Raw genomic sequence first — 25,943 nt, forward strand, 5'->3', positions numbered from 1 at the left:
TTGTACTCCCTAAATTCCAGTTCTGGAATCCTTATATCTGTGTGACACCATGTCTCTGATATCCCAGCGATATCAGCCTGTAATGTTTGACCAACACCTGAAATTTATCAAATTTATTTACCAAACTCCTAGCATTGGTGTACACGCAAGTATACATGCACCTGTTCCTATTGTTAGCTACCCTAACACAACCTATGTGTTTATTTGTATCCCAATGACTCCCAGCAGTCTCTGAAATATCCTGCATCTTGTTTTCCAGGCTGCTGCTTATTCCAATAGAAGCAGTGGAAGAATCTCTTTCACTCTCTCCTCTTCCAGCGGCTTCTCTTAATCTATTATTCCGTGTAGCTCCCCCAAACTAGCAGTTAAGTTATTAAATCTTAACTACTTTTTAAGTAATTCAGCCGGTCTCCTTCTCTTAATATCATTAGTGCCAACGTGTACAACAATATCACCTTTTGTGCTCTTAAAAGATGATATCTGGTCTACAACGTCCATAACGTTTGCCCCTCGCCGATATATATAGGCCCATAACAACCCTGAGTTGTTGCCTGATTTCCTCACACTCGTTGCATTGCGCAGGCACAAAGACATTCCCCTTGGCAATATCATGTCCCTTACCTGTTTATGTTCGACTATTCTCGTGATTACAGCCAGAGCGCATGTCTTGAGGCAGTGCACATTGTTACTCTAACACCACATAGTATCATGAATCGCACTAGGGGAGTGCATTTGCATCCCATTACGGTGGAATCTACTGTTTTGCAGTTCGATGAGCGCTGGCGATCCTAACGTGTACGTAATTCTGCTGTGCCGTCACCAGACTCGTGATGCAGGATCACGCTCCTCTGACTTTTGCTGTTGTAACCAACATATATACAAATATGTTGTAACCAACAAATTTATATATATATATATATAAAGTAAAGTAAACTGCAGCCATTATTAATCCACTGCAGGATGGTGGAAGCCTCCTCAACAATTCATGCTGAGAGACACAGACCATAATCTATCACACTGGTCCAGTGCAGGTTGGGAGATATTTAGCAGTCAGGGCTTGAACCCCGGTGTACTCTGATGGGATCCTTCCACTTATTCAGATTACGAACCTAAGGGGGCATAAATTCAAATTAAGAAAGGACAGATGTAGAATAGATGTGCGGAAATTTGCCTTTAGCCAGAGGGTGGTTAATTGCTGGAACAAACTTCCACCGGTCGTTGTGGAAGTTGATAGGTTGAATAAATTTAAGGAGGAACTGGACAGGCATTTGGAGGGAATGGTGTGATTTTTTTTTTTTTTTTTTTTGGCTGATGCTGCATAAGCTCATACATTTGCTTTCTTGTATCACATGCCACTACTACTACTACTACTCAAAGAACGTGTCCCATGTATATATGTGTGTGTGTGTGTGTGTGCGTGTGTGTGTGTGTGTGAATACATCATACATTCTTTTTGCATCAACGCAAACTTTCATTTAATATACAACCCCGAGGGCTCACATCTTGTGAGTATGGGCTTGGCATACCCAGGGTCCTGAGCTGGATATCATCATTCTTCTCTTTCTTGGTGATTCCCTTCTACTTTTGACGCTCTCTCTCTCTCTCTCTCTCTCTCTCTCTCTCTCTCTCTCTCAAGGTTACTCGGGAACTTTCTTTTTTTTTTTTTAACTAGTGCAGCATAAGCCTCAGGCTTCCTTGCATCATATGGATATTAATAATAATAATAATATACTGCCATACACCAACTAAACTAATGAAGAGGCACTTCGTGTTGAAAGCTACTGTATATTTTATTAGTTTATCCATATTTTTATTGTATTTTTACGCTTTCATCTTATTGTTTTAGTCCTTTTTTATTTTATATTTTCTCTCTTTTATTATTTTATGTAGAGATTATTCATTTATTTTAATAAATTTATTTTAATTCAGTTTGTCCGTCGTCGCTACAAAGTTTTGTGATATGCAACCAGAAGCTTAGGGCCTGTTTTCCAGTTTCAAAGGTTTATTTTATTTTGAAATAAAGTTAAACATGAAATAAAGGTCATTCGCACCAGAAACGTTTCCAATGATGTATGCAAATTCCGATATAAATGATTCCTAAAATTTTCCCTTTCCCAAAATGAAAAACCCAAATATTGGAAAGGTTATAACTGGATTTATTCCTGTTTGTTAAAAAAAAAAAAAAAAAAAAAGGAGCGATATAAGGTGAAAAGCGTTTTAAACGGTATCACTATAGATAATAAATGGTTTGCATTGCATGGGATTGAAGATTTGACCACCAGAAAGTGCGCTAAGAATGCTTATAAGACAGAGTATTACAACTGGAGTTTATTGTGAATTGTCTTGTAGTGTTGGTTTTGGAATAAAATTTAATTCTCTGATGTGCTGTTTGTAAAGGTGGCACTCTAATATTATGATATTTTACGTCAAAGTTATATGTTCAGTAAGATGAGTGGTTTGTGTGGTACTATGCTAAATGTCAGAATTTAATTCCGTTTGTAGGCGCATATGCAAAGTAAGCGATCTTGTTGATATTATAAAGTGTTTAGTTGTTAATGTATTTTTTTTTTTATTTTGGTATGCTGTTGTGTTAATTTTGAACCAGACTAACAGTCTGTTCAGCTGGTATTTGAATATACAGCATTGTGTTTATTGCGAAAAATAAATTACTGTGTGGTGTAATGAATTGAAAAATAACCTAGATCTAGCAGGGATAGAAACATGCACAGTTCTTGAATTCTAGTGAATCCCTTTCATAATACTTCTTAAACCAGTGTCCGATTTTAAAAATGCAGAAAGAGCGGTTCAAAAAAAAAAAAAAAAATGGATGTTTTGGCCAACGTTGACATTTCTTGAAAAGTAAATGAAATACTAATTTGCCGTAGTTTTTTTGTTTTTTTTCTTGCTACATTCATTTCATTGCAGCATCGGGAAAATGTGTTTCCGCCGCTGGCCTCGCTGCTTGTGGTCTGCGTTATTGATCAAGATTTGTCTGGTGTTTGTGTATTTTTAATAACTTTTATCATATATTTTTATTTACTTATCAATTGATTAAAACATTTCAATATAGAACGTAATTTAATTATTAAAAAAAACGAGATGCAAGTTGCAAAAGATATAAAAGCTGCAATGTATGCATATTGATATAATTGCCCACAAAGGTCAGAAACTCTTGCAGATTATTATTAGCCATATGGTACAAGGAAGCCTGAGGCTTATGCTGCACCAGCCAAAAAAAAAAAAAAAAAAAAAATTCCAGAGTTACCCCCCTGTGTGAGAGAGAGAGAGAAGTAGAAAGGCATCACCAAGAAAGAGGAGAATGATGATATCCAGCTCAGGACCCTGGGTTTGCCAAGCCCATACTCACCGGATGTGAGCCCCTGGGGTTTAATGTGATGATAGTTCTCTGTTTTGGTTCCTAAAGTGCTAGTGGCCGATTTGTGCACGCCTCGTTCATAGTATTACTATTAGCAATATGGTGCAAGGAAGCCCAAGGCTTTTGCGGCATCAGCAAAAAAAAAAAAAAAAAAAAATTCTCAATTCCCTGAGAGAGAGAGAGAGAACAAGAGTCGTAAGTAGAAGGGAGTCACCAAGGAAGGGAAGAATTATGATATCCAGCTCAGGACCTTTGGTGTGCTAAGCCCATACTCACCAGATGTGAGCTCCTGGAGTAATGGTTAAACTATTAAATATAGCCATTGTCCAGCACTCTTAGTAATAGAAGAGAGCAGGACGTTGGCATTTTAAGATAAGCAAGACACAACAAAATAACTAATAATATTTCAGTCATACTATGAACACAGTATGCATAAAAATTGACACTGGGGCTTTAGAACCAAGCTTGCAGAACTGTGCTTGAATTTTTTTTTTTTTTTTTTAAATACTGTTGCTTCTAAGTTTTGTTTTTCAAGTACTCAAAACTGTGCGATATTCGTATTTTTTACGTGATCATCATCTCACTTGGTGCGCAATTGAATTGCAATGCCGTTTAGTTGATCATCATCATCAGCCATTTTCAATCCACTGCAGGATGAAGGCCTCTCCAGCAACTTTGCAGTTCCTTCTTTTTTGAGCACTGACCATCCATTTACTACCCAAAAACTCATGAATTTCATCTATCCATCTCTGCCTTTGTCTTCCAGGTTTTCTTCTAGCTCCTCTTGGGTACCATTCTGTTATTTTCTTAGTCCATCTGTCATCATGTCTTCGAGCTAAGTGTCCTGCCCAAGACCATTTTAGTTCTTTAGTTTTGATAAGAATGTCCTTTACTTGAGTTTGCTGCCTAATCCATGTGTTTCTCTTGTTATCTAACAGTCTGATTCCCAATATAATTCGTTCCATTCTTCGCTGTGTAGTTCTCAGCTTCTCTTCCATTCTTTAAGTGAGTGCCCAAGTTTCACTTCCATAAGTCATGGTGGGGAGTATACATTGGTTCATTATTTTAGGTTTCAGACAAACTGGGATATTGCTCTTCAGTATGTGACTATATTTCCTGAATGCTATCCATCCAAAATTTATTCTTCTCTTGACTTCCAGCCATTTATCATTATTACAGCTAATAACTTGTGCCAGATAAGTATATGACTCCAACTTTTCAATTACTGCTCCTTCAATCATTATTTCCCTTTCTGTGGCATACATGTTCATCATTACTTTTGTTTTAGCCATATTCATCTTTAGTCCAAAATCCTTACTAACTGTGCATAACTGATTAACATTTTCCTGTAATTCTTTGGGATCGTGTCTTATGACCACAATGTTATCTGCAAATCGTAAATGGTTTAGGTACTCTCTGTTCACATTGACTCCTTTCTGCGACCAGTCTAATTTTCTGAAAGCTTCCTCAAGGGCAGCAGTAAACAGCTTCGGAGATATTGTCTCCTTATCAAACTCTTTTCTCGATTTTAAATTTCCTACTGTCTTTGTCTTGTCTGATAAAGGAGGTAGCACTCTCATATTTTCTTCAAAATCATAATATATGGGGTATCTATGCCTTGTCTTTCCAGTGCCCGAAACATTGCCTTATGCTGTATGGAGTCAATTGCCTTTTCATAATCCACAAATGCCAGGCATAATGGTGTTTTATATTCATTTGCTTTCTCCATTAGCTGTGACATTACGTGAAGGTGATCCACAGTTCAGAATCCTGTCCTAAAGCCAGCTTGCGCTTTCGTTTGATTCTCATCAATATTCTTTCTAATCTGTTAGTAATGACCCTTGTGAACAACTTGTAGATGTGAGATAACAAGCCAATTGGTCTATAATTTCCAATTTCTGATTTATCTCCTTTCTTATGCAGCAAAACTATTGCATTAGTCCACTGCTTAGGCGTCACACCTTTTCTAATGCACTTTGTGAAGAGCCTTGCCAGTTTTTGCGTTATGTCTCTTCCTCCCAATTTTAACAACTCTACAGTAACTTCATCTTCCCCCCGGGGCTTTCTGATTCTTCATTTTCTTCAATGCATGTTCTACCTCATCAGGAAGAATATCGGGTATGTCGTATGTGTTGCTACTTTGCAGTCCATCTTCTCCACTGCTGGCATCATTCCCTCGCTCCTTGTATAATTCTCTATAATAGTCTTCTGCTATTTGAATTATGCCTTCTCTGCTGTTTATAAGTACACCGTCGCTATTCTTCAGTTTCAGTATCATTTGTCTTTCTGTATTACTGCTCATGGCTGCTGATTTAAATCCTTTGATTTCCCTTAATGCTTGCTCTACTTTTCTTGGGTTAAATCTTATGTCCTCCCTGAGTCTCTTTCTAATGGCTTTGCATAATTCAGTATACTCAATTTTCTCCCTGTCAGTGTTTTTCTTGCTCTTCATTTGTCGTCTTCGGTTCATCATGACAAGTGTTTCTTGACTGATTTTTTTCTTTGGATTTCTTTTTACCTATAGGTTTCTTCGGCTTTATCATTTCCAGAAAGTTGTAATATTCCTCGTTGATATCTTGGTCCTGAACAGTCTGCAGAAGCTCAGACTTGTTCTTAAGTTCTAGTACATACTGCTTATTCTCCTCCTGTATTATCTCAAAGACCTTTGTATTATTTACTCGAGTCAGTTTTTTCCTTTCCTACATCTGTATCAAGTATACATCTTACCATTCTGTGATAACCTCTAACATTTACCTTATTCAGGACGGTAACATCATTTACAATATATCTTCTGTTAGTGAGGATGAAGTCGATTTCATTAGTTGTTAATCCATTCGGACTCTTCCATGTCCTCTTTCTGTTATCCACTTTTCTTGAAAAAAGTGTTCATTACTGACAGTCCTTGAGATTCTGCAAATTCCACAAGTCTTTCACCTCTTTCATTTCTTTCACCAATTCCAAAATTTCCTATAGTTCCTCTTTCTGCACTGTTTTGTCTTTTTCCAACCTTAGCATTGAAGTCCCCCATAATAATAGTGTAGTGGGTTTTCTGCTCATCTAGAAGACTCAATTTCGGTGTACATTTCTTGAACCTGTTCATCATGGCTCGATGGTGGTGCATAAATCATTATAATCTTTAGCTTGTACCTCCTTAGAAATCTTGAGTATTAGTCTTGACACCCTTGGTGATATACTTTTGAATTCCAAAATGTTGTTTTTAAAATCTTTATGGAACAGAAAGCCAACTCCACCTTCACTCCTTTCACTGTTTCCATTGGTGTGCAGCAGATTTCCACTTGATAAAGTTATAAGTGATTCATTTCTTCTTCTTGTTTCAGCCAAACCGATGATATTCCAATTCACATTTTCTAATTCCTTTTCCAACTGTAATATCCTGTCTTCACCGATGAGTGAGTTTAGTTGATAATCTTGCTTCAAAGAGTTTTTTGGTTTTCTTGCTTTAAAAGACTGATGTAATTATGAATGGATACTGCTCTTCATGGACTATTGTTTTTAGTGGAGTTCACCCAGTGTTTGGTTTTGGGCCCATTGTTGTTTTCAGTATTATCAATGATATTGATGAAGGTATATTAGGGTTAATGTCTAAGTTTGCATACGATATGAATGTTGGCAGGTTTGTAAACGACAGTAATGATAGTACACTACTGTAACCGGATCTGGAAAAGTTCAGCAGATGGGCTTGAGCAGTGGCAACTGAGAAGCTTAACATTGACAAATGTAAAGTACTGCATATAGATAGCATTAACCCCACATTAATGTATCAACTGGGTGGTACTCCACTGTGGGTAGTGGAGAATGAAAAGGGCCTGGGGGTAATTGTGCAGTCAGGTTGTGAAGTTTTCTGAACAGTGCAGAAAAGGTGGCAAGAGTAGCTGCATGGTGTATTGTCAGTGATATACAGGAATTTTGCTAGCAGGGATAAAACACTTGGTAGTTCATTTCACAAATATACGTGTCAATTCTAATATCAACGATGTCCACTTGCACTCTGCCAAACCCCGCTTTGACTTTTTCTGACAGAATCTGTTATCAGATGATTCAACTACTACTCATGTCAATTGCCCAAACTATTCACTGTATGATTCCTTTCGCCTAAAAGGTGGTACCTGTGCATATGTCCATTCTGATATTCCCTGTCAGAGACTTCGTAATTTCGAATCTCCTCTTTTTGATCTTCTCTGGCTTAAAATCTCTCTACCTCATTGTGTCATTCTTCTGTTGTCTTTACCATTCTCCTAACTCCACTAATCACTTGGAGCTCCTTGACTTCCTCTCTTTGCAACTTGAATTTCTTCAGTCTAACTTTCCTAACAATGAGGTAATTTTCCTTGGTGATTTTAATGTTCACAACTCCAGCCGGCTTCTGTTTTCTAGTCACACAGACCAAGCTGGTCGAGATGTGGAGGCTTTTGCCATTACTAATCACCTTGCACAGATTGTTCATTTGATCTTTTTCTCACAAACAACCCTTCTAAGTACACGGTCGAAGTGAGAGGTTCTTTAGGCACTTCAGATCACAACTTGGTGATTGTCTCTTCTCCAATGGATCCTTTATCTCATGGCTATTCCCAACCTCATATTGTTTGGCATTACAAGAATGCAAAATGGGATGACCTGCGAGACTTCTTTTCTTTGGTCGGATTACTGTTTCAAAAGTTCTGATGTCAACATTTGCTCAGATCGTGTCAGTGAAATTATTCTTGCAGGAATGGAATCCTTTATCCCACACTCCACTTTAAAATCTTGTCCTTTATCTAAACCTTGGTTTTCCAATAAATGTGCTAAGGCTATTCAAGAGAAGAATGTTGCATATCGTAATTGGCTTGTTTCTAATTCTTCAGTTTCATTTCCTGCCTACACCAAAGCTCGCAACAATTGTAAAGCAGTTATTAACCAGTCCAAACTAGATTTTGAACAGGCTAAGAGTAGAAAAGTTGCTTCTTGTCCTAATGGTAGCCGATCATTCTGGTCTCTTGCCAAAGCTATTGGCCGCAACTTTTGCCCATCTCTGCTCCCACCTCTGTCCAAACCAGATGGTTCTGTTGTCACTTCAGCCAACGATAAAGCTGACCTGCTAGCATCCCATTTTTCTTCCAACTCGTGCATTAATGATCTTGGTAAAACACCTCCCACCATTCCCAACACGCTCCATTCACTGCCTCCTGTGATCTTTCGTCAAAAGGATGTCAGAAGGATTTTGACGAAGCTTGATGCTAAGAAAGCTCCAGGTCCCGATGGTATTTCTCCACTTGTTCTCAAAACCTGTGCTCTTGAACTTACTCCTATTCTTTGCCGCCTTTTTTCACTTTCTTATTCCAAACGTGTTTTTCCTTCTGCTTGGAAATTTGCTCATATCCAGCCAGTTCCTAAAAAGAGTGACAAATTCCTCCCATTGCAATTACTTCTACTCTTTCTAAAGTAATGGAGAAATCAATGAACCGTCAAATTTTAAACTACCTAGAAATCTTCCGTCTGATCAACGATCGCCAGTATGGATTCCGTCAATGTCAATCCACTGGTGATATTCTGGCTTATGTTACCCATTTATGGACTAATTCAATGGAAATCTTTGGTGAAACTCAAGTAGTTGCTCTTGACATCTCAAAGGCTTTCGATCGTGTTTGCCATAAAGGTCTTCTAAACAAGCTTCCACCTTATGGTTTGCCAACTGTTTTTAGTAATTGGTTATCCAGTTTTCTCTCTGATCACTCACTGAGGGTGATGGTAGATGGCTCTGTCCTCTAACTTCTCCACTAATGCCGGTGTCCCCCAAGGTTCAGTTCTTTCCCCCACTCTTTTCCTCTTGTATATTAATGACCTTCTTCCATTGACTGGAAATCCTATCCTTAGTTTTGCCGATGATAGCACATTGCATTCCACTTTCCATTTTGATGGCTTCAGGTTCTCGCCAGAGAAGACCGTTTGCGTACACTTTTGTCGCAAGCGTAATCTTCATCCTGAACCTGAATTAAGGCTCGGACAAAATGTTATTCCAGTAGTGTCAGACACAAAATTCTTGGGACTTGTTTGATAAAAAGTTGACCTTTCTCGAACATATTCGTCAACTTCGTACAAAATGCACGAGGGGACTCAATATTCTCCGCTCTCTCTCCTCAACGCGTCGGGGAGCAGATCGATGCACCCTACTACGGCTTTACCGTGCACTTGTATGACCCAAATTATTCTACGGGGCCCAGGTATACTCCTCAGCCAGAGACAGTGCCCTTCGATGGCTTGACCCTGTTCATCATCAGGCCATCCGTATCGCTACTGAAGCATATCGCACATCTCCTGTCCAGAGCCTATACGTCGACAGGCGCCTCCGTAGCCAGGTGGGAAGGAGCAGCAGTGCGTAGCACACGCTTCTTGATTAGACCGGGGTTCGAGCCCGTCACCACCAAATATGGAGAATGCGGAAAGGTCATGGAATGACCACCGTATATCCCGGAGCAATATGGCCTTAGTTGCTAATGCTCCTAAAAACCAAATAACAACAGCCTATACGTCGACGCAAACGAACCATCATTATCCCTTCGACGTAAGCAGTTGTCTTTAAACTATGCTTTAAAGTTGAAATCCCTGCCAGACCATCCTACGTGGACATCCGTTTTTGAGCCACGTTGGGAAAACTTGTACAATACCCGTAAGACTGCCAACCGACCTTTTGGCATTCGTGTCCAAGAGCTATTCAGAGAGTTTAACATCATGGTAGACAAGGTTGCACAAACACGAAAAGAAATTCCTCCATTCTGGCATGCTCATCCCCCACCGTGCGACTTTTCCCTTAAGAAATGGGTAAAGTCTGAGACCTCATCATCTGTCTACCAGAAGCTCTACTCTGCACACCAAGCTGAGTACTCAGACTTCCTGCCCGTTTACACAGACGGCTCGAAGTCTGAATCGTGTGTAGGATCTGCTGCTGTCTTTCCGGACACTATAATATCTCAGCAGATTCCTCCTGAATCCAGCATATACACTGCAGAGCTGTATGCTATAGAGCTAGCCTTGGATCACATTCGAACTTGTCAATTCCAAAGGTCAATAATATATTCTGACTCTTTGAGTGTATTACAGGCTTTATTATCTCCGAGACACAATTCTCATCCAGTTCTTTGTCGGGTTCAGCAGAAGATACATTCTCTTCATGAATACAAGTTTGATATCCGCTTGTGCTGGATTCCTAGCCACATTGGGATAAAGGGAAATGATTTGGCTGACGCTGCAGCCAAATCAGCAACACCCACTCATAATTGTTGCCTGTCAGTCCCCTATACAGACTACAGGCAAATAATACGCAACAAGATATATTCTCAATGGCAAGAACTATGGCACAGACAGAGAACAAATAAATTATACCAAATAAAGCCTGTAATAGAAAAAAAGCAGTCTAGTCTGCGTAGGAATCGGAGCGAGGAAGTTGTTCTTGCCCGACTCCGCATAGGACACAGTCATTTGACACATTCTTTTCTGCTGAGGGCGGATGACCTTCCTATGTGCGAGTCTTGCAACACCGTTTTAACTCTAAAGCATATTTTAATAGATTGCGTTCATTTTACCCATGTTCGCAATATACATTTTACCGCTTTTACTCATCCGACTGAGCCTTATACACTCAGTCAGATTTTATCAGACAACGACCACGTGTCGGCAGTTTTTAAATTTTTAAAAGCTATTAATATATACCCACATATATAAATAACAATTTGACTAGGTAACATTTTTAAAGGTTACCAGAATTTATCTTTATTGTTATTTTAATCGTTTCTTGGCGCAGTATAACCTTAGTTGTTTTTGTGCCAATAAACCCAAAATCAATCAATCAATCAATCAACTTTCCATTTTGAGAAACCTTGTCCTGCTCAATAAGCTTCAACTTCTCAAATCTGCTACCAATTCCTTAAATGCCGATCATCAGGTAATTCTCCAGTGGGGCAAACACAACTTAGTTGATTTCAACCCTTCTAAAACTCAGTCTTGTCTTATGTCTTGCAAAATGGATTCTTCTGCTCCTATGCTTATCTTTAGTGACACTCCAATTTCTAGGCAAAATGATATATCTCTTTTGGGGATTACCCTGAATTCTAATCTCTCTTGGCACAAGCATATTACAAATATTGCTTCTTCTGCATCTAAAAACCTTGGTTTTCTGCTTATATATATCTTTAGTGTATATAAGCAGAAAACTTTTTATATATCTTTAGTGACACTCCAATTTCTAGGCAAAATGATATATCTCTTTTGGGGATTACCCTGAATTCTAATCTCTCTTGGCACAAGCATATTACAAATATTGCTTCTTCTGCATCTAAAAACCTTGGTTTTCTCTTTTGCTCTCAGCATTACTTTTCTTCCAAACAGCTGCTCACTCTGTATAAATCGCAAATCCGCCCTGACATGAAATATTGTTCCCACATCTGGGGTGGTGCCCCCAAAACCTCTCTCAGGCTTCTTGATTCCATTCAGAAGAGAGCAGTTAGGTTAATTAATGACTCATCTCTAACAGTCTCTCCACTTGCTGTCTCATAGACATACTGTTTCTGCTGCATGTCTCTTCTACAGATACTTCCATGGGCACTGTTCTTCTGAATTGGCTTCTCTAATTCCTGCTCTCTTTCAAAACAGTCCGAACACGTGCCGCCACCAGCCAACATCCATTTACTGTCCAACTTCAAACTCACAGAACCAACTTTTCATCTTACTCGTTTATTCATTCAACTGCCGTTTTCTGGAACAACCTTCCTTCATACGTATTTCCCGAAAATTACAGTCTACAGAAGTTCAAGTCCAATGTCAACAAATATCTTCTTTCGTCTTTTCAACCTCCAACCCAAGCACGGTACTAAGTACTATAGATTGTAACACCTCTCGTGTTGAGGTTTACAAGAAAAGAAAAGAAAAAAAAACATTATCAACCTTTGCCCCTGGCAGATACTCTGGTCCTGTTCCACCTATCCTTTTTATATACCATGTTCCCCGTTTCCCTGACAATAGAGTCACCAACAACTGCTAGTTCCTGTGGGACCAGCGCATTCTGCCTTGGGGGTTGCTTCTGTGTTATGTGATTATCAAGTGCAAGCTGTGGCGTTGATGTGGGCAGCTGAGAGCTTGATGGGCCCTTCACTTTAGATCCTTCGGGCATCCACCCTGTCCTTCTAGCTCTCATATAGGCTCAATCTCATATACTTGTCATGAATAGTTACTGTACAGCTTAATATCAAAAAATATACAATATTTGTTCCTATTTCAGGCTTTGGAGAGATGCGCCTCCCAATTTCCCCCTCTTGTATCTGTGTAAGTGTACCAATTTGTGTATAATGATAAAAATTTAATTTAATGCTTCCTGTCTGGTTGGTATTGTCCATTCTGGTACTTTTTTTTTTTTTTTTTGACTGATGCTATATAAGCTTGCTTTCTTGCATCATATGCTTCCACTAATGCCAATATCTGGCATGTGTTTCCCAACAAACTGATGCTATAGGAGATCTAGGCAGAACATGCTTCCCACGTATTGCTTTTATCTATTCAGGACAGCTGTCAGGAAGTTAGACCAAAAAATCTTTTCTTTTTTTTTTTTCCAATCCCATCCCATTCCACTCCCAATATCACTATTCCCATTTCTTTCTGGTTGTAGTTATTGCAAGTTACTCCAAAATGGACTTATACCGACCAGCCATATCATTGTATGACTGGTCTATATAAGTGTTTTGGGGTCAGCAGAAATAGCATTTATCAACTCAAGCAGCAGAGATAATAATTGCTATTTTCTATCACAAATCACTTAGTATAGGTGTTTGTTCCCTCATTTAGGAGGGAGAAGTCACTGAGCATATGTTTTGACTCATTCTCTTCCATTGATGCTAGCACTACCCCCCCCCCCCCAGGGTGTTGTGCCCCATAAAATCCCATTCGGAGAATTTCTTGATCTTGGATTGCTAACCTTCTGACCATTTCAACATATATGTATATGAGTAGTAGTAGTAGTGTATGAGCTTATGCATCAGCCAAAAAAAAAAAAAATCGCACCATTCCCTCCGAATGCCTGTCCAGTTCCTCCTTAAATTTATTCAACCTATCAGCTTCCACAACGACAGATGGAAGTTTGCTCCTGCAATTAACCACCCTCTGGCTAAAGGCAAATTCCCACACATCTGTTCTACATCTGTCCTTTCTTAATTTGAATTTATGCCCCCTAGGTTCGTAATCTGAAAAAGTGGAAGGATCCCGTCAGAATTCAGTGTGCTCAACCCATTCAAGGCCTTATACACCTCAATCAGATCACTGCGCAGGTGCCTAGTCTCCAGCCACTGCAATTTGCAGAACTTAAGCCTCTCTTGGTAAGAGTATCCCTTCATTCTCCTCACCAATCTTGTTGCCCTTCTCTGCACATGCTCAAGTAAATCTACATCCTTCCTAAAATGAGGCCTCCAGACCTGTACGCAGTACTCAAGGCATGGCCTGACCATTGCCTTATGCAGAGGGACAATTACCTCCTTTTCCCTGCTAGCAAAATTCCTATATATCATTGACAAAACCCCATGACCTGCCCTGGCAGCCTGTCTGCATTGCTCAGTAAACTTGATATCTGACTGCACAATTACTCCCAGGTCTTTCATTTTCTACCACCTTAAGTGTTCTACCACACAGTTGGTACGTTTCTCTGGGGTTACTTCTACCCATATGCAGTACTTTGCATTTGTCAAAGGCGCCTCCGTAGCCAGGTGGGAAGAGGCAACAGTGCGTAGCACACGCTTCTTGATTAGACCGGGGTTCGAGCCCGTCACCACCAAATACTGAGGATGCGGAAAGGTCAGGGAATGACCACCGCATAATCCCGGAGCAATATGGCCTTAGTTGCTAATGCTCCTAAAAACCAAATAACAAACAAATAGCATTTGTCAAAGTTAAACTTCAGTTGCCACTTCTTAACCCATCTACCCAAATTATCTAGATCCTGTTGCAGTAGCACACTGCCATTACTGTCATTAACAACCCTGCCAACCTTTGTATCATCTGCAAACTTTGACATTAAGCCTGATATGCCTTCATCAATATCATTGATAAATATACAAAACAGTGGACCCAACACCGAACCCTGTGGGACTCCACTAATAACATTAGTCCACGAAGATCAGCACCCAGTGATCACCACCCTCTGTCTTCTCCCACTTAACCATCCTTTTATCCATTGTAGCAACTTACCCTTGATACCATTCTGCTCCAATTTGTACAATAGTATTCCATGTGCAACAGTGTCAATAGCTTTCCTGAAATCTAAATATATGAAATCAAAATTATTTGTTGCATCCAGTTCCTTTGTAACCACATCATAATATCCTATCAAATTTGTCAGACAAGACTTTCCCTTAACAAACCCATGCTGTGTCTGAATTATTGCTGCAGTCTTGTCTAGATGATCCTGCAATGCACCTTTAACCAGTGGCTCCATTATTTTACCCGTAACAGTGATAACTTTAATGCAACAAGCAGCATAATACTAATACAATACTACGTTTGTTTGGCAAGATGAGTGACCAGTAGAGAAGTGAAATTTATTATGGAAGTGTATTGCAAATACACAGGACAATACTACCTGTGAATGTGGTAACCAATTCACAGGCAGTATTGCCTATGTGGTAGTGAATTCACATGTGATTGGCTTCTGATTTTCTGTAGATGTAGGATCGATAGAGTAGTCCTTATGGATTATTTGGTATGTGCTCTGTTGCAGACTGCCTCTCCATTATATGTACTGGGAAGCAGCCTTCCTTGTGATTGCTGCTTCCTGGTAACCCGAGGGCCAGAACCAACTAAACAGAACACAAACATAACACCATACTCATTTCTGTCCATTTTACAGAAAATACCACGGTGGAGATGAGCAAACATTTGGGAGCCACTCTTCCTAAGACACAATACGTGTCCATAGGTATTGCAAAGAAAAATTTGAAATGCTAAAATTGCACTTTACCAAAATTTGCTTCTTAACTAAAAGGTATCATCAGTGATATTGATGAAGGTATATCAGTCTTAATGACAAAGTTTGCAGATGGTATAAAGATTGGCAGGGTTCTCAATGACAGTATGCTACTTCAATAGGATCTAGGAAAGTGACAACTGAAGTTTAACACTGACAAATGCAAAATACTGAATATGGGTAGCAGTAACCCCAGAGTAATGTACCAGCTGTGAGGTACTACACTCTGGGTAGTGGAGAATGAAAAAGACCTTGGAGGTAAATTGTGTGGTTAGGTACGAAGTTCTCTGAGCAGTGCAGACAGGCTGCCAGGACAGCCCATGGTGTTTTTGTCAATGATATACATGAATTTTGCTAGATATAGATGAATCTCTGCTTGTTGACAGGAGAGACTGCTTCTACAGAGATGGGGTACACTTAAATAGAAATGGTGCAAGAATATTTGCTGATGCTATCGAGGCAGTGTTAGATGGATCGGAAAACTGCTAGCTTGGGGGGGGGGGATACACAGGCTAAAAGGTTAACAATGGCCGCAGGTAGAGGCAAAAGTAATTCTTGCACTGTTTCTATTAGAATGAGCATCAGCCTGGAAAGCAAGGTAATGGAAATTTCCAGGACTGTTGGGAATCATAGTGGAACAAATAAATACATGGGCTGTGTTAGGGTAACTAAGAGTAGAAAACAGGTGCATGTACACCAATGCTAGGAGTATAGTTAATAAATTTGATGAGCTTGAAGTGCTAGTCAAGACATCAAAGGCAGATATTGTTGGCATATCAGAGACGTGGTGTCACAGATATAAGCAGTGCAGAATTGGAATTTGGTGAGTACAATGTGTACAGAAAGGATAGACAAGACAGGAAGGGAGGAGGGGTTATACTGTTAGAAAAGAAACACATAAAATCGAAGGACGTGCATCCAGTTGATGTTGGTGAACAATGCAATGTTGATTCTGTTCGGTGTGACATAAGCACTGGGGAAGCAAAATTGAGAGTAGGTGTGTGTTATAGGCCTGATGAATCTGATGAGTATAATGAGCAATTGTGCAGAGAAATAGTGGGCCAGTAAATCAGAATGTCTTATAATGGCGACTTTTAACTTTCCAGATATTGACTGGAACTTGTTGGTCACTCGCACACTAGCAAGACTTTTTTGGATTTATTGGATGACTGTTTTCTACAGCAGCATGTTCGAGAAGCAATCAGAGGGAGTAATACTCTTAATCTGATTATCAGCAGTGATTATTCATGCATTAAGAATTTGCAGATAAAAGAATCACTGGGTGACAATGATCACAATGTACTGATATGGGAATTACTTAAAGATGTAACTGCCATCAAGGCTAAAGGGAAAGACCTTTTGCTTTCGTAAAGGTGAATTTAAAACTGTCTGAGTGGTCACAGACAGTTTTTAAATTCTGTACAGTGGGATCAACTGATGATGTTACCAATGTTGAATTCTAAATGGGAAGCCTTCAGGGACTTCATTTTGGAGGTTACTATGCTTTTCATTCCAGTTCATGGTTCAGACCTAAATGGATGTCAGATGAATTAATGAGGCTCGTGGCAGAGAAGAAAAATGTATGGAATGCATATAAATTATCAGGTGACACAGAAGCCTATGGCAGATATAATTTCTCTAATCAAGTCACAAAGGAGGTTAGGCAGGCTATGAGAAATCCTTGGCAAAGGATGCAAAGAAAGACAGCAAAGAGGTCTTTACTTATGTAAAAAAACTCTTTACATAAGTAAAGATTGTACCACTTTACGTAGATGGGTTGACTATTGATCATGCTCAGGTAGCTGATAAACTGAATAAGTATTTTGCCTCGACATTCACACATGAGGAATTAGTCAATGCGAGGAATACCAGAAGTTTATCAAACTAACAGGGAGCTAAGTGATTTTGTAATAACTGGGAGCAAAGTGGAGGAGAAATTGTTGAAGTTAAACATAAGGAAGGCACCTGGGGTGGAACAGATCTATCCAGTTATATTAAAAGAGGGAGCAAAGAAAGTAAGCAAACCCTTAGCCATAATTATGAGAGCTTCCTTGAACTCAGGGGAGGTCACCATGGACTGGAGGTGTGCAAATGTTTCAACAATTCACAAAGGGGGTTCAAAAGTTGACACAGGTAACTATAGACCTGTTAGTTGTGTTCCGTGGAGAATAGTGGAGTCACTGGTTAAAGAAGCATTGCAGGATCATATAGACAAGACTGCACTAATAGTTAAGACACAGCATGGGTTTGTTAAAGGGAGGTCTTGTGTGACCAATTTGATCGGATAATATGATATGGTCACAAAGGAACTGAATGTTAAAAATTGATATCATGTACTTGGATATCAGGAAAGCTTTTGATTCTTTTGCACATGGAAGACTGCTGTAAAAATTGGAGAGGTATGGCATTAAGGGTTAGTTGTTACAATGGATAAAGGGATGGTTGAGTGGAAGAGAACAGAGTGGAAATCAATGGACACTGCTCTTCATGGACAAATGTTATTAGTGGAGTTCCCCAGGGTTCAGTGCTGGGCCCATTGTTGTTTTGTGTATTCATCAATGATATTGATGAAGGTATATCAGAATTAATGTCCAAGTTTTCAGATGATACAAAGGTTGGCAAAGTTGTTAACCCTAGTAAAGACAGTATGCTACTCCAACTGGATTAGATAAGTTGGGCAAATGGGCTGAGCAGTGCTTTTTTTGTAAAAAAAATAGGTGCCGGTACTCATTCTTTGCTATAAGAAAAAATTGAAAATTAAAAGGATATGAAAAGTACTGTAAATTTTTTTTTTTTTTTTCCTGATACAGGAAACCCTTGATTAGTGCGGTTAATGAATCCTTGAAATATACCGCACATATTAAAACCGCACTAATCAAACTTAAGAAACAATGGGAATAATTATAATGAATCCTTGAAAATTATAAAAACATATTTTTTTACTCAATACGTACCTATAATGCACTGCATAGTTCTTAAATTATTAAGGAATAAATTTAAACACAGATAGTATGATTTAAATTTTATTTTTTGCAAAAAAAACGTATCTAACTTCGATTGAACAGTGGTAGCTTTCTTCCTTTCCTCCATGATTTTGCGATAACAATCAATTTGCTTATCTAATCCTCGATGAACATTCATGCTTCTCTCTGCATCTGGATCAATCTCTAGTATGAGTTCTTTTGCTTTTTCAAGTGTATTAAATAGTTCAAGTTTTTTGAATGAAATTTCTTTGGGAGCAAATTGCTTTTCTTCTGCTTCATTTTCGTCTTCTTCCTCGTATGCACGTTGATGCTCAATTTCAAGAAGATCGTCGTTACTTAAATCTTTTGAATGCGATTCCAGTAATTCTCTAACGTTTTCTGAATCTACTTCCTCAAAGCCGAGGTCTTTTCCAATTGTAGTAATTTCATCAATAACTTTGTTGACAGGATTAATGAAACCGCAAAGATCACTTGCGCATTCAGGCAAAAGATTCTGCTAGACTGCTCTCATGCAGCTGTTCGTCATTTCTTCCCACGATTTGTGTATGTTCTCAACTGCTTCTTTAATATCGTGTTTTTTCCAAAATTCATCGAGAGTGATTGCGTCATCTCCAGTTGTAGCTTGAATTGCCTGAGCAAAAGTTCGTCTCAAATAATATGCTTTGAATGTAGAAATAACTCCTTGGTCCATTGGCTGGAGTAAAGAAGTCGTATTTGGTGGTAGAAATATAACCTTCACATTGTTATTTAAATCAGTGAGTGAGGTAGGATGCCCAGGGGCATTATCTAAAATTAAAAGAACCTTGAAATCTAAATTATTTGCCTTGCAGTATTTTTCGACTGCAGGACAAAAATGCATAGTGAACCATTCTTCAAACAACTGCTTTGTCACCCAAACCCTTTTATTTGATTTCCAAATTACTGGAAGGGATTGCTTGTTACAGCCTTTTAACGCTCTTGGGTTCATTGTACAATAAATTAGCATCGGTTTCAATTTGCAATCTCCTTCAGCGTTACCTCCAAGTAGAAGTGTTAATCTATCTTTGGATGCTTTATGACCTGGTGCGGTTGCTTCTTTTCTTGCCAAAAATGTTCTTGTTGGCCTTTTTTTCCATAAAAGGCCAGTTTCGTCGACATTGAAAATCTGACGATAATCATACCCATTTTCTTCAATTATTTTCTTCAGTTCAATGGGATATTTGGCTGCTGCATCTTTATCGGCACTGGCTGCTTCACCTGTTAGTTTAATATTTTTTATGCCAGATCGAGCTTTGAAATTTTCTAGCCAGCCTTTACTAGCCGAGAATGTTGAAGTATTCCCTTGATATTTGTTTTCTTTTAATGAAGAAAAAAGGCTCAAAGCTTTAATCTTGATGTTATTTCCATCAATAGGAATGCGTTTCTGATTACAATCTTCTAACCAAATAAAAAGCAAATCTTCCATTTCAATCATTAATGGACTTCTATTCCTAGTGCATTGCATATTTAAAGATGCAGATGCCATTTTGCCTTTTTCCCGATACTCATCTGCTTTGTTCAAAACGGTGCGTATGGTTGACTCACCAAAGCCTAGTGCCCTACCTATGTTTGCTTTGCTTTTGCCATTATCAAATCTCTTAATGATGTCAAGTTTAGTATCCAAAGTGATGAATTTTCGTTTATTACCCTTTTTCCTGTCCATAGCTATGAAAGGTAATTTAAAAAAAAAATTTGTTTTGGTAGGATGAGCGATAAGACTACCGCACTTCTGCACTTGTCGAGGATTGCTGAGGAACTGCCCAGCAACTAGTGAGAACTTTACGGACCACTTTCCCACAGCTTTCATACAAGATGAAATTAGCTCCAGATCCTCGCTAAACGCTACACAGGAATCACTAAAATTGAACAAATTGTGAAAAATCAGAGCAAAAATAATACAGAATCAAACATACATCATGTACTACTTAAACTACATTAATTGTACATTTAGCATGATGTAATATCTGTGTTAACGTTAAAATTATACAAGAATATGAGTTACCAGAGCAAATTTCAATTTCAGAGTGGTATGGGGTGCTGCTGTCGAGCGTTTCAGAGTCTATTCCCATGCATTTAAGTTGGAAGACCCTGGTGAGTGCGTGTCACGTATTTGCCGCTTCAGGCGCCGTTGTGAGTTGCCAAGCACCGCAAGAAAAAAACAGCGCACTAATCAAATTTGATAACGCATATATTAAGGGGATAGTATCAAAAAAATTTTGCGCACTAATTAAAACCGCATTGTTCAAAACCGCATTAATCAAGGGTTTCCTGTAATTACTTTCATAGTAATGTTTTTGGAATAAGAACAACAAATTTAGTATATTAACATAGTTTATTAAGTATAAATTAATTATTGAAGTATATATAGAAAAATAAGTAAAATGTGAATAAAATAAGTAAATAAATCGGTCAGCTACTGAGTGCTGGGCACTCAGCATGTGACATGAATGGTCGTTATTGTAGTATCTCAAATAGAGCTTTATGGTAACTGAAAAAAGTTTCTAGTCCCCCGGCTTGGCCTAAAACTGAGGAAATAACGAAAACATTTTCTATTTAAGTTTTTCCAGTTGTTGTGAATGCCAGGGGTGGGAAAAGCGACTCAGACTTCTTCCTAGAGAAGCAATTAAAGTCTCGGCAGGTGAGGGCCGTGCATGACTCCGTGCAGGCACCTCTCCACCACCGCCTCAACACTGGCTCTCTGAGTATCTCCTTGCCGGGATAACTCCAGCTTTGAAAATTGTTAAAAGTACTTCTGGTTGCAAAATTTATAAATGACCTTTATAGAATTATTAACTAACTATTTAGCAACCTTTTTGTCACCAAAAGGAGTTACTTAGTACAAAGAAGCGTGCTATCAAAGTGGAATAAAAAATTTGGTTTTTTAATTTTAACACATTTATAATTTATCATTTAATTATAAATGATAGATTTCAATCAGAATAGTTTTCCCATGATTAGCATCGAATAACGCATAGCTAATGTGAATTTTAAATTTTTTGCTCCGTTAGCAACTGAAATAGAGATGGGGACACGAAAATTATATTTTCCTGTCTGGCGCCACCATTTTTAATTTTAAAATTATATTTTAAACGTACTCGTTGAGCTCTTTCCAACGGTGTAGCTATAGGTTGTCAACAACATTTTTATCCCCCTACATTTTAACCCCCCTCCATTTCTCAGACAAATTTTTATCAACAATGATCAAATGGCATTATGTTGGCCCACTTGATGTGCCAACCCATGCAAAATTTCTAGTCAGTAGGTTGAGTAGTTCCAGAGATACAATGCTGTGACAGATGGACGGATAGACAGACAACAGAGTGACATTTTAAGGGTCCTTTGTTACACTGTGGCCCCTAAAAATAATAAGTAAAAATAATTTTATAATAAAGTTTTTGTAGAATATTCCAAATTTTTATCAAGTTTTCATACGACACCCTATGCTGACTTCTTTTTTCCTCTTTGTGTGTGTCGGTTGCTGAATGTTTCCGAATCAGCCACGAATCGACATATTTTGCGGGATCGAAGCGGGTCAGCGGTGGGCATAAAATTTTAAGAAACAGTAGTGAAGAAACTGTTTGTTTTTGTCATCAACGAAGCTCTGGTTGGGCTGACAATCAGATTCATTTGTGAAAATCCTTGTTCGCATTCACTCGATGAAATTGGTATTGTACTCAGAGCGTCCATCCAATTCTTCAATTCTTCCGAAACCATCTTTTCAATTAGGTACCCCTGAAGTCCACGAATTGCATTTAACTGTAACCTAATTGACAATTTTCTAACTTTATTTTCACCAACTGCCAACAATTCATGCTTAGAAGGTTTAATACCTCGTTGTCGTCGTTTTCCTTCTCTCGTCATCGGTATTGTCACTAGTTCTTAAATTTGAATTGTTTCTTTTTTTTTTTTTTTTTTTTTTTTTTTTTTTTTTGAAACTGTCCAAAATGTCAGTGTCATTTGGATATTCAGATACTGTGACCATGTAAACAGAGATAGGTAAAATTTACGGAAAAAGGTGGATAACACACTTCCGCAAAACAACAGATGATTATTTGTCGGGGTAAAAGAAAATCACTTTTCTAATTCTCGAATGGGGTGCTTACGGTTGATTCACGAAGGTGTCCAACCTATGGCCTGCCCAGAAAGTGAACTAAAACAGCATTTTAAATTTTGTTAATTATCAAAAAAATCTAATTAAATGTTTTGTTCAGTAAATGTAATTGTGTATTGTACTTAATAAAATTTTTGAATATTTTCAATTTTACTTTTACATGCAACAAGATATGGAAAATGTAACACACTAAAGAAATCTAACTTTGAATTTTTTTGAATATGGCCCCTGTACGGGAAATGTTTGGACACAACTGCAGTAGAAGGTGGGCCAGAGCCCATTGGGAACACACCTTGATCTGCTCAGTGCAGACCAGCGCGACTTTTCCGTATGTGGGACGGGTGATTGGATAGTTTTTACCAGGTACCACTAAGTTATAGAATGGTAATCCCTTTAGCTCTCTTAATTTGCGGAGCAGCACTAATTTCCTGAAGGCCAGAAATGCGAACAGGGCGTACTGAGTTAATTTTCTCCTAATCCGTTTCGCTATATGAAAATTTTCTCGCTCAACGAAACTATTTTAAATGTAACTTCCAAGGGGAATTCAAAATAATTAAACAGAGGTCCGACTGAGTAATTTAGAATTATAAAAATGGTTATACAGTTTTATATAGGAAATATCTTAACAATAGACAGTGAAAAATGTAAATTAAGTTAAATAATTTTAAGCTTATTTGAATAGTAGATAAACATGTGAAAAAAATTTAAGGAATATTACAAATTTCAAAGTGCATTGCATCCAAATGTCACACGTCATTGTTAATAAAGGCGCCGGTACGCCATACCGTTGCATACTGTCACAAAAAAAGCACTGGGGCTGAGAAGTTGCAGCTGAAGTTTAACATTGTCAAATGCAAAGTACTGCATATACCCTAGAAGCAATAACCCAAGAGAAACATACCAACTGTGTGGTACTACACTCAGGAAAGTGGAATGTGAAAAAGACCTGGGGTAATTGTGCAGTCAAATATGAAGTTTGCTGAGCAGTGCAGATGGGCTGCCAGGGCAGATCATGGAGTCTTGTCAATGATATATAGGAATTTTGCTAGCAAGAACAGGGAGGTGATTATCCCGTTGTACAAGGCAATGGTCAGGCCACACCTAGAGTACTGTGTACAGTTCTGGAGGCCTCATTTTAAGAAGGATATAGAGCTGCTGAAACCAGTACAGAGAAAGGCAACAAGACTGGTGAGGGGAACAAAGGGGTACTCTTACCAAGAAAGGCTTAAATTCTGCAAATTACAGTGTCTGGAGACTGGGCACGTGCAGGGTGATCTGATTGAGGTGTGTAAGGCCTCGAATGGGTTGAGCAAGCTGAATGCTGATGGGATTCTTCCTCTTGTTCAGATTAAAAACCTGAGTGGGCATAAATTCAAATTGAAGAGAGACAGTTGTAGAATGGATGAGCGGAAGTTTTTGCCTTTAGCCAGCGGGTGGTTGATTGGTGGAACAAACTTCCATCTTTTGTTGTGGAAGTTAATAGCCGAAATAAATTGAAGGCTGAGCTGGACAGGTGTTTGGAACGAATGGAGGGGTGAAATGGAAGAGTTTTTTTTTTTGGTTTTTTTTTTTTTGGCTGCTGCTGCATAAGCCAGCTTGCTTGCATCGTATGCCTCTACTAATGCTATCAACGTGACTTGAGTAATAATAGAATGATAAGCATAAGTGATAAATTTCTGTGAATTCTAATATATAATAGACATCCTATAATATAGGTGTCAGTGTTATAGGATGTTACATATATCCAATGTGCCTGTGCTATTAGGCCAACTAGGCAGCCATTTAGGCCACAGATCTCAGAGGGGTGCGGTCGACCGGGCTAGCCGGGTGGGTAAAGTGCCTGCCTGGCAACCCAAAGGTCGCGGTTTCGAATCCCGCCTCTGGCTTGGATCAGAGTACTGCAAAAACCTCGAGAGGTGCATTATGGCAACAGAAGCCAATGCGCCAACAACTAACTAAAACAAAACAAAAAACAATCAGAGATGTGCAGTACTGACCTTTGAGGGGCACAGCTTTATGTAGATTAGTTTTTTAAGCCATGTAAAAAAATGTAACTGACAATTTATTTTTTTTCTGTTTAATTAATTATAAAGTCTTATAAAAAATTTCTGTATGTTGTTCTCTTTTTATTTTTGAAGTTTAATTATATTTTTGGCTAAGAAAAATCGCTTATTCTTCTTAGCTGGCAACATGTTGTTTACAGCTGAATATGTCATATCATCGAGTGAGTAACAGCGTGTTTGTGTAGTTTTCACATGATTTTTTTTTGCATATGAAATGGAAACTTAAGAGATGTAAATTCACAATTCACAAGATTATTAAAAATTATTTGTGTGCTAAAACATTTTCTTTTGTATATGAGAAAGATAATCAAAGATTACATATTCTTGCAATTTAAAATAAATTTAGCAGTTTCAAGTTTTGTGCTCTTCATTTTTTCTACAAGTCATCCGATTTTGAAAATTGAAGTTGGTAATTTTTTTGAGGGTTGCAAGTAGTTTGCCTTGCCCAGGGTGCAAAATAGCATGGCACCAGCACTGCACATATCCATTTACATGTATGTAACAAACTATGATATGGTATAGTGTGAACATGTTGTTCAGTGTTTCACAATATTTACCTACAGATATTTGATGGCAACAGTGAGGACAAAACGTCAGTGGCATTTTATTTTCGGAGTACAGCAGTAAACTTCATACATCCCAGATATCGGTTTCATTCATTTTTTCTCTATATGAAATGTCTTGATGAGAGTGCCTGACATGCCCATTCAAGTTTTTAGAGAAAAATCTACTGTCTACTATAGGGATTTTATGGTGTGTCTGCTTTGAGGATTATAATAGTAGTATTTTGCTTTACTGGCACAAAAAATAGAATAAAATATGGAGAGCTAGTAACACCATGAAGTAAGTTAAGATGAAACAGCCTGACACATATGCAATCATTGTGGTTATTTTTCTTGTAACATAACATGCAGTTATAGAGTTGATCATCCAGTTTGACTGTGCTGTTATTGTATCAGTTTCAGTCAGTTATTTTGTGATGGAACAGAGTTTTCAGCGTGGACTGCAGTTGCTATTGTTAAATCTTCGAGCATTGCAGTTAATGCTTTTTAATAAAATCTATTTTTTTAAAATAGTTATTGGGATATTATAATACCATCATTTATTTCCTGAATGATTTTCTCTAATTAATGTTAAGAGTATGCTGTTTTATTTTGATTTATTAGAATTATAAGAGGTTAAATGTTCATTTGATATATGCCATGTGAGCAATAACATCTATCTTTTTTGGAATTAGCTTTAATATACAAATAACTTCTTTAACTTGAGTAGATGCTATGAATTAACAGAAATATATCCTAATGTATTAAGGGCTTATGCCTCAAGCTGCAAAAGAGTTAGACTATGTATATCTTAGTGCACTTACATCATATATACACAGCCAATTATAGATTAG

General features: G+C 38.2%; 1 protein-coding gene across 5 annotated transcripts in view; it reads left to right on the plus strand.

The window, feature by feature from the left end:
• The first annotated feature begins 2,247 nt into the window (after window positions 1–2,247).
• Window positions 2,248–25,943, plus strand: part of mRNA-cap (RNA guanylyltransferase and 5'-phosphatase mRNA capping enzyme) — a 548,400-nt gene continuing 524,704 nt past the window's right edge. For all 5 annotated transcript variants that reach the window (XM_090376079.1, XM_090376080.1, XM_090376082.1 and 2 more), the window contains exon 1: window positions 2,248–2,515. In XM_090376079.1, coding sequence (XP_090232205.1) covers window positions 2,477–2,515 — 39 coding nt within the window. In that variant the 5' untranslated portion in view covers window positions 2,248–2,476. The remainder of the gene's footprint in view (window positions 2,516–25,943) is intronic.

The sequence above is a fragment of the Mastigoproctus giganteus genome, chromosome 6 (genome assembly GCF_048544385.1).
Source record: "Mastigoproctus giganteus isolate SK-2022 chromosome 6, ASM4854438v1, whole genome shotgun sequence".
Classification (NCBI taxonomy): domain Eukaryota; kingdom Metazoa; phylum Arthropoda; class Arachnida; order Uropygi; family Thelyphonidae; genus Mastigoproctus; species Mastigoproctus giganteus.